We start from the raw sequence: 12,510 nt of genomic DNA, 5'->3' as shown, positions 1-12,510 counted from the left end.
ATTGATATTTATAGGACATTCCACCCAAAAACAACAGAATACACATTTTTCTCAAGTGCTAATGGAACATTCTCCAGGATAGATCATATCTTGGGTCACAAATCAAGCCTTGGTAAATTTAAGAAAATTGAAATCGTATCAAGTATCTTTTCTGACAACAACACTATGAGACTAGATATCAATTACAGGAAAAGATCTGTAAAAAATACAAACACATGGAGGCTACACAATACACTACTTAATAACAACGTGATCACTGAAGAAATCAAAGGGGAAATCAAAAATACCTAGAAACAAATGACAATGAAAACACGACAATCCAAAACCTACGGGATGCAGCAAACGCAGTTCTAAGAGGGAAGTTTATAGCAATACAAGCCTACATCAAGAAACAGGAAAGATCTCGAATAAACAACCTAACCTTGTACCTAAAGCAATTAGAAAAAGAAGAACAAAAAACCCCAAAGTTAGCAGAAGGAAAGAAATCATAAAGATCAGATCAGAAATAAATGAAAAAGAAATGAAGGAAACAATAGCAAAGATCAATAAAACTAAAAGCTGGTTCTTTGAGAAGATAAACAAAATTGATAAACCATTAGCCAGACTCATCAAGAAAAAAAGGGAGAAGACTCAAATCAATAGAATTAGAAATGAAAAAGGAGAAGTAACAACTGACACTGCAGAAATACAAACGATTATGAGAGATTACTACAAGCAACCCTATGCCAATAAAATGGACAACCTGGAAGAAATGGACAAATTCTTAGAAATGCACAACCTGCTGAGACTGAACCAGGAAGAAATAGAAAATATGAACAGACCAATCACAAGCACTGAAATTGAAACTGTGATTAAAAATCTTCCAACAAACAAAAGTCCAGGACCAGATGGCTTCACAGGCGAATTCTATCAAACATTTAGAGAAGAGCTAACACCTATCCTTCTCAAACTCTTCCAAAATACAGCAGAGGGAGGAACACTCCCAAACTCATTCTACGAGGCCACCATCACCCTGATACCAAAACCAGACAAAGATGTCACAAAGAAAGAAAACTACAGGCCAGTATCACTGATGAACATAGATGCAAAAATCCTCCACAAAATACTAGCAAACAGAATCCAACAGTACATTAAAAAGATCATACACCATGATCAAGTGGGGTTTATCCCAGGAATGCAAGGATTCTTCAATATACGAAAATCAATCAACGTGATACACCATATTAACACTAAGGAGAAAAACCTTTCTAACATTAAGGAGAAAAACCATATGATCATCTCAATAGATGCAGAGAAAGCTTTCAACAAAATTCAACACCCACTTATGATAAAAACCCTAGAGAAAGTAGGCATAGAGGGAACTCTCCTCAACATAATAAAGGCCATATATGACAACCCCACAGCCAACATTGTCCTCAATGGTGAAAAACTGAAATCATTTCCACTAAGATCAGGAACAAGACAAGGTTGCCCTCTCTCACCACTATTATTCAACATAGTTTTGGAAGTGTTAGCCACAGCAATCAGAGAAGAAAAAGAAATACAAGAATCCAAATCGGAAAAGAAGAAGTAAAGCTGTCACTGTTTGCAGATGATGTGATACTATACATAGAGAATCCTAAAGATGCTACCAGAAAACTCCTAGAGCTAATCAATGAATTTGGTAAAGTAGCAGGATACAAAATTAATGCACAGAAATCTCTTGCATTCCTATACACTAATGATGAAAAATCTGAAAGTGAAATTAAGAAAACACTCCCATTTACCATTGCAACCAAAAGAATAAAATATCTAGGAATAAACCTACCTAAGGAGACAAAAGACCTGTATGCAGAAAACTATAAGACACTGATGAAAGAAATTAAAGATGATACAAACAGATGGAGAGATATACCATGTTCTTGGATTGGAAGAATCAACATTGTGAAAATGACTCTACTACCCAAAGCAATCTACAGATTCAATGCAATCCCTATCAAACTACCAGTAGCATTTTTCACAGAACTAGAACAAAAAAATTCACAATTTGTATGGAAACACAAAAGACCCCGAATAGCCAAAGCAATCTTGAGAATGAAAAATGGAGCTGGAGGAATCAGGCTCCCTGACTTCAGACTATACTACAAAGCTACAGTAATCAAGACAGTATGGTACTGGCACAAAAACAGAAATATAGATCAATGGAACAGGATAGAAAGCCCAGAGATAAACCCATGCACATATGGTCACCTTATCTTTGATAAAGGAGGCAAGAATATACAGTGGAGAGAAGACAGCCTCTTCAATACGTGGTGCTGGGAAAACTGGACAGGTACATGTAAAAGTATGAAATTAGAACACTCCCTAACACCATACACAAAAGTAAACTCAAAATGGATTAAATACCTAAATGTAAGGCCAGACACTATCAAACTCTTAGAGGAAAACATAGGCAGAATACTCTATGATATAAATCACAGCAAGATCCTTTTTGACCCAGCTCCTAGAGAAATGGAAATAAAAACACAAATAAACAAATGGGACCTAATGAAACTTAAAAGCTTTTGCACAGCAAAGGAAACCATAAACAAGACCAAAAGACAACCCTCAGAATGGGAGAAAATATTTGCAAATGAAGCAACTGACAAAGGATTAATCTCCAAGATTTACAAGCAGCTCATGCAGCTCAATAACAAAAAAACAAACAACCCAATCCAAAAATGGGCAGAAGACCTAAATAGACATTTCTCCAAAGAAGATACACAGATTGCCAACAAACACAAGAAAGAATGCTCAACATCATTAATCATTAGAGAAATGCAAATCAAAACTACAATTGAGATATCATCTCACACTGGTCAGAATGGCCACCATCAAAAAATCTAGAAACAATAAATGCTGGAGAGGGTGTGGAGAAAAGGGAACACTCTTGCACTGTTGGTGGGAAGGTAAATTGATACAGCCACTATGGAGAACAGTATGGAGGTTCCTTAAAAAGCTAAAAATAGAACTACCATACGACCCAGCAATCCCACTACTGGGCATATACCCTAAGAAAACCATAATTCAAAAAGAGTCATGTACCAAAATGTTCATTGCAGCTCTGTTTACAATAGCCAGGACATGGAAGAAACCTAAATGTCCATCATCGGATGAATGGATAAAGAAGATGCGGCACATATATACAATGGAATATTACTCAGCCATAAAAAGAAATGAAATGGAGGTATTTGTAATGAGGTGGATGGAGTTAGAGTCTGTCATACAGAGTGAAGTAAGTCAGAAAGAGAAAAACAAATACAGTATGCTAACACATATATATGGAAATAAAGAAAAAAAAAAAAAGGTCATGAAGAACCTAGTGGCAAGACGGGAATAAAGACACAGACCTACTAGAGAATGGACTTGAGGATATGGGGAGGGGGAAGGGTAAGATGTGACAAAGTGAGAGAGTGGCATGGACATATATACACTACCAAACGTAAAATAGATAGCTAGTGGGAAGCAACCGCATAGCACAGGGAGATCAGCTCTGTGCTTTGTGACCACCTAGAGGGGTGGGATAGGGAGGGTGGGAGGGAGGGAGATGCAAGAGGGAAGAGATATGGGAACATATGTATATGTATAACTGATTCACTTTGTTATAAAGCAGAAACTAACACACCATTGTAAAGTAATTATACTCCAATAAAGATGTTAAAAAAATAAATAAACTCAAATTGGATTAAAGCCTTAAATGTAAGACCTGAAGCCATAAAACTCCTAGAAGAAAACATAGGCAGTATGCTCTCTGACATCAGCCTTAGCAATAATGTTTTGGATATGTCTCCTCAGGCAAGGGAAACAAAAGTAAAACAAACAAATTGGACTACATCAAACTAAAAAGCTTTTACACAGCAAAGGAAGCTAGCTATCAACAAAATGAAAAAGCAGCCTACAGAATGAGAGAAGATATTTGCATATGATATATCCAATAAGGGGTTAATATCCAAAATACACAAAGAACTCACACAACTCAACATCGAAAAATCAAACAACTCAATTAAAAAATGGGCAGAGGATCTGAATAGAAATTTTTCCAAAGAAGACGTACAGATGGCCAACAGACACATGAAAATGCTCAACATCACTAATCATCAGGCAAATGCAAATCAATACTACACTGAGATACAATCTCACATCTGTCAGAATGGCTATTATCAAAAAGACAAGAGATAAATGCTGGCAAATGTGGAGAAAAGGGAACACTTGGTGTACTGTTGACAGGACTATATACTGGTGCAGCCACTCTGGAAAACAGTATGGTGGTTCCTCAAAAAGTTAAAAATAGAACTACCATACGACTCAGCAATCCTACTTCTGGGTATATATCCAAAGGAAATAAAATCACGATCTCAAAGAGATATCTGCACTCCCATGTTCACTCCAGCATTATTCATAATAGTTAAAATGTGGAAGCAACCTAAGTGTCTATACATGGATGAATGGATAAAGTAGATGTGATATATATATTTATATAAAATATTATATAAAATATATAATGTATATTACTTATATATTATATATAATATATATAAAATAGAATATTACTTGTTTATTAAAAAGGGCGATATTCTGACATTTGCCACAACAAAGATGGATCTTGAGGGCATTATGCTAAATGAAATAAGTCAGACGGAGGAATACAAATGATGTATGTTCTCACTTATATGCTTATATGTGGAATCTAAAAACGCTGAGCTCACAGAAACGAGGAGTAGATTGATGGTTACCAGACGCTGGGTTGTGGGGGAAATGGGGAGACGGTGGTCAAAGAGTACAAACTTTCAGTTATAAGATGAGTAAGTTCCAGGATCTAATATACAGCGTGGTGACTACAGGTAAAAATACTGTACTGTATACTTGAATGGTGCTATGACAGATCTTAAATGTTCTCACCATAAAAACAACAACAACAACAAAATGGTAATTATGTGAGGAGAAGGATTTGTTAAGTAATCTTACTGTGGTAAACATTCTGCAACATATACTTGTATCAAACCATTACACTGTATACCTTAAACTTACACAGTGTTATATGTCAATTATATCTCAATAAAGCCGGGGGAAAAAATCAATAGTCAGCTACAAAGCAGGAATTGAATGCACACTTAAAAGTCCCACATCATTCTTACTAACAACATAAGATTTTGCATCTTATCAATAACTGAAAAACCATACTATCGAACTGTTAAATCTCTCACAAACCCCAGAAAGAGGAGACTATTTTTTATTAAAGAGAAATATTTTGAAAAATTTTACATCTATTTCCTAGGAAAGCAACAAAATTGTCACCATATAAGATACATATAGCAGGGTTTGAGAGACAAGATTCTTATTATTGAAAAGGCCATACATTGGATTAAAAAATCCTTTCTGATTAATACAATTTCAAGAATGTAATTTATACATTTAAGAGCTGAATGGGGCCTTTTGGTAGAAAGATAGTGCAGTGAAATTTAAAACATCATTATCAATGCTAAAGACAGAAGATTCTGTAGTACATTAAAATTCATAGAACTTTCAATTAGTCTGGTATTAGCTTTATTTATCTGACAAAAATAGAACAAGCTGAATGTATAGTAAGAACTTTGTTGCGTTCTCATTGCTTAGGTATTCATACCTCGTAAGAGCTGTTCCTGTTTTACCACAAGCCCCTGGTATTTTTTAAAGGTTTTTTCATAATCTTTTCTCAAGGTTTGGTTTTCAGGGTCTTCATCAAGTAAACAAGTTAAGGATCATCCATATTCACTGAAGCAAAGAAAACCTAATGAAAAATACTATGAAGAACAGTGCTAATAAATTTTATGTGCAATTTTATCCAGTTATTTTCTGTAACCAATAGTTTAATTAAAATATTATTCCCTGCACAATTGTGCTATAACAGATCTTCTTAACCAAGTGCTTGAGGATGTGCTTGCAGACCTTGGGTGAACACATGTTTAGGCTTCACCAAGTACTTGAATCCTCAGAAATTGTATGTAAATATTTTATGTATGTGCACAAGTCTCTAACTTTCACCAGATTAAAAAATAGGTCCATGAATCAAAACGGTTACAGCCTTAAAGAATGATTTAGTTAATAAGAATAGTGAATTCCACTTCGGACAGATGTCTAGTATATTGAAAGGACGTTGATTATATCTAAAGCTTTTTAGCACCCTCTTCAGACTACATACAAAAAGAGAAATATCCCAAAGTTAGAGAAAAACAAAATTTAAAAATTATATCTTATACCCCCAAATAGTCCCTTGGACACCTGCAGAAATAACCAATTACTTCAGTATGAATTCAGGATCCCCAAGCACTCAAAAACATCCCCCTTGTGGAATGCTACTTGCATCACAACACAAGGAAACTTAAGACTTAATAAAATAGTAATATCTTAGGAGAAATGGCCAAAATTCTGATAGGTCATTTTTATATTCCTTCAATTATTGTAACCCACTGATTCTGAGACACATTTTTTGCACATCTTAACATCTCCAGAATTTGAATATATCTTATAATCCATGATATGTCATAGTTTTAATTGGAAGCATCTTTTTCCTTTCGCAGTGGTTCATAAATAATGGTGTATCTTACATTCAGTGGTGTCTAATATTTATAGGAATATGATATATCCTAAAAGATCAGTTCTTGTCACTAAGCAATCACAAAGTATAAATTAATGATTACTAAAAGTCCCATTAGTGGTTCCTCTGTATCCCCCCTGCCTTAGTTTCAATGAATTTTAGGTACATTCAGGAAACTTGGGACTCAAGAAATGACCTGAAGTCTCCAGGATTATTGAGTTTTCCATATGGTTTAAGTCAACACCAATCTAGATGTCAGAAGCTTAAAGCACATAGAGAAAATTGTCTAAACCTATAAAGATCCTAATTAAGAAAAGTCAAATCTGTGTGTGTGTGTGAGGGTGTATTTTTATAGTGCCTTGGGTATTCCACGAAGGGGAGGTAAAAAACATGAGATATTGGGCACAACAGAAATAATATTTTTACTTTTTAAAAGAGATCAATAAATATTGGGTTCAAAGGAAAGTTACCAATATGACTTGTCATCTGCAAAACATGTCATATTAGACAGATATGAATAAGCCAGGGCCTTCAATTTAGAATTAAAGTTGTAGAAGAAATATGACAAATATCTTCATATATAAGAAATGTGATATTGAAGAAAATATCCTTATTCTATATTGCTTCAGTATGCAAGATTAGAATCAAGGGATAGAAGTTATTGGGAAGTAGACTTTAGTACACTAAGCAAAAAACCATTATAATAAATAGAATGTCAAAACACAGAATGAGCTAAATCAATAAGCAGTGACATGATAAAGAGACTAAATAATCGATTTGTAAGGGAAGTTGCAGAAAAGATTCTTGTATTGAAAGGTTAAAATTGATTCTTTTTAAGGTTCCTTTCACAGGTTCTATGCTTCTGCAGGCATCTCAAATTTGTATGTAAGTCCAAAAATACTTTTTTTAATAATTAGAAAAATAGAATTTAAAACTATGTTCTTCACCAAATTCACACTCATTCCAATCAAAGTCACCTTATTACACAGAGAAAACTACATAAGCAACAGTGGTGAGCCAGACTTCAGCTAACTAAAGGATCTTAAGGGACAAAATAGCACAGTCACTTAGAGACTCACCAATTCAGTTATCCAGGACCACTATTATCTATTCCCTCTAGCTTATCACCTAATCAAAGTTGTAAAAAGATTAAAAAGTACATGTAAAACTTATTCATTCTGATAATTTCAATCTTCATCTTAACCTTCAGCACACTTTTGCATTTTTTCAAGTAATGTGAATGACAAACAAAACAAAATCCTCTCCATCCAAAGCTCACAGCAATAGGCAACAGTGGGGTGAAATGCCGCTTCAAAGGATATCAGTTTTCTTCTTCTTAGAAAGTTCTTCTTGCCAAAGCTCATGTCTTTTTAATTCATGATCAATGATATTCATACACAGAGCTCCAATTTTATAGTGAGTGATAAGTCCATGAAACTGAGAAAAGCTTTAAAGAAGAGTTTTTAGTATGTATTTAAAGGAATACATTTTGTGGCTTCAGGAAATCTGTTTTGGATAAACACTGGTACAAACAATGTAAAATAGACTTGATATACATATTTCAATAAATGAATATGCCCACAGTATACTAGGAAGACTTGAAATTGTGAGATTACTTTAAATATATTTTAACACACAACACTTACCTGAAACGAAATTATTTTTAAGTTAGAAATTACACAGAACACATTTTTGTAATTAACCACCATTTTAACTATTCAGATACCCTCAAAATAAAATTTCAGACTACCACCTAACAAAACTAATAATATAACAGTACTCTTATTGAATAAAACTGATACCAGGAAATAAACTAGTGAAGTATTAGCAATTAGGTTTTATATATGTTTCCTAGACAATTTATTAATCCAAGTATTTATTCAGTAAATATTTATTTGCTAATGCTGGCACATTTTTAGAACAGAGGTAAGAAATTCCCTAGAATTTCTGAAAAGTCAGAAACTTTTCACAATGTCTCAATAAGTATCCTTCTAAAGAATATATGTGTATAAATAAAATACATGAATACATAACAGGTATGTGTTTGCAAACATATACTGTGTATACACACACACACACACACACACACACACACAGTTGACCCTTGAACAATGCAAGGGATAGGGGTGCCAACCCTCTGTGTCGTCAAAAATGTATAACTTATAGTGGGTCCTCCATATCTGCAGTTCTGCATCCACAGTTTCAACTGGGGGACCATGTAGTATGGTAGTACATACTTAGTGGAAAAAAATCTATGTATAAGTGGACTCACGCAGTTCAAACCCATGTTGTTCAAGGATCAACTGTATATAAAACAGTAACATTTACTGGCACTTACTCTGGGTCAGGCTTTTTTCTAATACCTTCCTGAAGAGGATGCTCCTATTACTATCCACAATTACAGATGAGGAAACTGAGCACAGAAAGGTTAAGTAATGTAGCCAAGATCACACGGCTAATAAACAGCAGGACTTGGATTCAAAGCCAGAGAGTCTATTTCCAGAGCCCATAACTCTTAAACTCTAAACCATTATATTATCCTACTGTACATGTATATGCATTGGTGAGTGTAGACTGAAAGAAAGAGAGAACAACAAAGAGGACAGAGAATCGGAAATAGAAGTTTAGAGGCAGAGCGTAGTTAGATACATAAGAAGACTGAGAAAACTAGTGATCTACTATCTAAACCAATGACACAGACAGACAGAAATAGATATAGATCAGTACTTTTATTTCCTAATTTTTACACTTACCTGGAAAAGCAAAAAAAGATGTATATTATGTTTGTAGCTAACTCAACACTTTGCTTCCAGTCTTCTCTGAGGACTCTTGCTAATGCACCAAGGGCAGTTTCTAAAGAAAAAGGGGATGTACAAAAATGATCACTCACTTTGCCTCTGATATAAAGGGTAATTGGTTTTAAATGTCGACTATCAATAAATAACAAAGCTAAGATAGAACTGGGACAAAAAGTAGGATGCTTCTTTCCAACACAGAAAGCTATTTTTAAAACTGAAATACTAAAACTCACAACATGCAGCTTTAAGTCTAACTGTAAATAGAAAAATAAAATATGATCTAAATAAAGTAACATAGTAAGTATACTATGGGTGACAATAAAATAATAAAACGAACCATTTATTTCTTAATTTTCATTTCCACTTGCTACTGCAGTGCCAGTTTTTTTTTAACATCTGATTTAATATGTTCATGAATAAGTGAAAAACTAGATTAAGTCTAAAAAAATAATGAGCAGTTTAAAGCAGGCTACCACTGACTTCACTAAAGCAAATTAATAATCAAATAAAACTTATACACAGAAAAATAAGTCTAATATTTTAATGTCATGTTAAATTGATGCCAACAGACATAAATAGAGCAAAAAGTTTTTCACAAAACTAGCTTTAGGGTAGATTGATAAACATCCCTGTTACATCTTTTTCCTGAAAAAGGTAATGAATTGATTAATGAGAATTACTATACATTAAGTAAACATAAAGTAATGAGACTAGTTTCAAATTAGTACTGTTACATGGCTGACTAAATCTTAAAATCATTAAAAATTGAAATATCTGTGTATTACATAGTGATCATAATGCAACTTTCTATAACAGGCATTGAGGATCTATTGTACTTCGTGGACTGCATTGTAAGTATTTATTATGGTAATGAAAGTATTTAGTTTATTTGAGCTTTCTGGCCATTCAGATTATGAAACAACAAGAATTCAGTATATTACTAATCCACTTAGTGAGGAATTTTTTATACAAACTGAAAAACACCCTATAATAGCATTTCACAGTATTATTCATATTCATAATACAGAGCACTGGTATAATACAGGTTTTGAACAAAATTATTCTGAAGTCAAATAAATAGGTAATATGCAAAAGCTCTAAAAAAGTCCTACTTAATAAAGAATCTGGTTTAGCTTTGCTTAATCCAGTATTTCCAAAGGCATTGATCCTTATAATCCAGAGGATACAGCATTTCTTAGAATATACTTTGGAAAATGATGTACTACAATGTCACAAATTTAGCATTTTTCTTCTTTACTAAAGAACAGAAAAATGTCTCAATAAAAATACAGCTATAGGAATTATACACAGGTTATGAAGAAATAAACCAAAAGAAAATTACAAAGTTTACAACAGATCAAAATATAACCCAAAATTAATTTATAATTTGAGTGCAATCATAATTAAAATTCTGTTAAGATTTTCTTAGAGAATATAATAAAGTGATCTCAAAACAATATATAAGAAAATGTACAAAGACCAGCAACACCACTTTAAAAAAAAGAACTCAACAAATTGGAACATTTCTCCTACATACTCTAAAACTCTAGTCAAAGTACAAAACAAAACAACAACAGTATGATATTGGTATGGAAGTTATCAAACAGATCAATGGAAAAGAAAAGAAAGCATCAAAACATATCTATGACTATATGAGAACAGTATCTGGCACAGAATAAGCTTTCAAGAAGTATCAAATGAATAAAAAAATGGCCAGCATATAGTAGAAAAGCCATTTCAAATCTCTGGGAAAAGAAGGAGTATTCAATAACTAAGCTGGGGAGAGACCTTCAAGATGGCAGAAGAGTAAGACGAGGAGATCACCTTCCTCCCCACAAATACATCAGAAATACATCTACATGTGGAACAACTCCTACAGAACACCTACAACACTGGCAGAAGACCTCAGACCTCCCAAAAGTCATGAAACTCCCCACATGCCTGGGTAGGGGAAAAGAAAAAAGAAAAAACAGAGACAAAAGAATAGGGACAGGACCTGCACCAGTGGGAGGGAGCTGTGAAGGAGGAAAGGTTTCCACACACTAGGAAGCCCCTTCGCGGGCGGAGACTGCGGGTGGTGGAAGGGAACCTTCAGACCCACGGAGGAGAGTGCAGCAACAGGGGTGCAGAGGGCAAAGCGGAGAGATTCCCTCACAGAGGAGCGGTGCCGACCAGCACTCAGCAGCCCGAGAGACTTCTCTGCTCACCCGCTGGGACAGATGGAGGCTGGGAGCTGAGGCTCGGGCTTCTGAGGTCAGATCCCAGGGAGAGGACTGGGGTTAGCTGCGTGAACACAGCCTGAAGGGGGCTAGTGTGCCACAGCTAGCCAGGAGGGAGTCCGGGAAAAAGTCTGGACCTGCCTAAGTGGCAAGAGACCATTGTTTAGCGGTGCGTGAGGAGAGGGGATTCAGAGCACTGCCTAAACCGTCTCCAGAGACAGGCACGAGTCGTGGCTATCAGGGAGGACACCAGAGACGGGCATAAAACGCTAAGGCTGCTGCTACAGCCACCAAGAAGCCTGTGTGCAAGCACAGGTCACTATCCACACCTCCCCTCCCGGGAGACTGTGCAGCCCTCCACTGCTAGGGTCCCGTGATCCAGGGACAACTTCCCTGGGAGAACACACGGCGCGCCTCAAGCTGGTGCAACGTCCCGCCGGCCTCTGCCGCCCGCAGGCTCAACCCGCATTCTGTAACCCTCCCTCCCCCTGGCCTGAGTGAGCCAGAGCCCCCTAATCAGCTGCTACTTTAACCCCGTCCTGTCTGAGCAAAGAACAGATGCCCTCAGGAGACCTACACGCAAATCCAAAGCTGAACCCCAGGTGCTGTGCGAACAAAGAAGAGAAAGGGAAATCTCTCCCAGCAACCTCAGGAGCAGCAGGTTAAATCTCCACAATCAACTTGATGTACCTGCATCTGTGGAATACCTGAATAGACAACGAATCATCCTAAAATTGAGGAGGTGGACTTTGGGAGCAACGATATAAATTTTTTTTCCTCTTTCTCTTTTTGTGAGTGTGTACGTGTATGCTTCTTTGTGTGATTTTGTCTGTAGAGCTTTGCTTTTACCATTTGTCCTAGGGTTCTGTCTGTCCATTTTTTTTTTTTTTAGTATAATTTT

General features: G+C 35.6%; 1 protein-coding gene across 1 annotated transcript in view; it reads right to left on the bottom strand.

The window, feature by feature from the left end:
- The window catches only part of KIFAP3 (kinesin associated protein 3), a 152,386-nt gene that overhangs the window by 107,000 nt on the left and 32,876 nt on the right, over positions 1-12,510 (bottom strand). The window contains 3 exon segments of the mRNA XM_082439434.1: positions 5,642-5,740; positions 7,915-8,039; positions 9,346-9,445. Coding sequence (XP_082295560.1) covers positions 5,642-5,740; positions 7,915-8,039; positions 9,346-9,445 — 324 coding nt within the window.

This window comes from Balaenoptera physalus (assembly GCF_965194825.1).
Source record: "Balaenoptera physalus genome assembly, chromosome: 1".
Lineage (NCBI taxonomy): Eukaryota > Metazoa > Chordata > Mammalia > Artiodactyla > Balaenopteridae > Balaenoptera > Balaenoptera physalus.
Note: the sequence above shows the minus strand (reverse complement) of the source record. Positions and strands in the feature narration are given on the sequence as shown.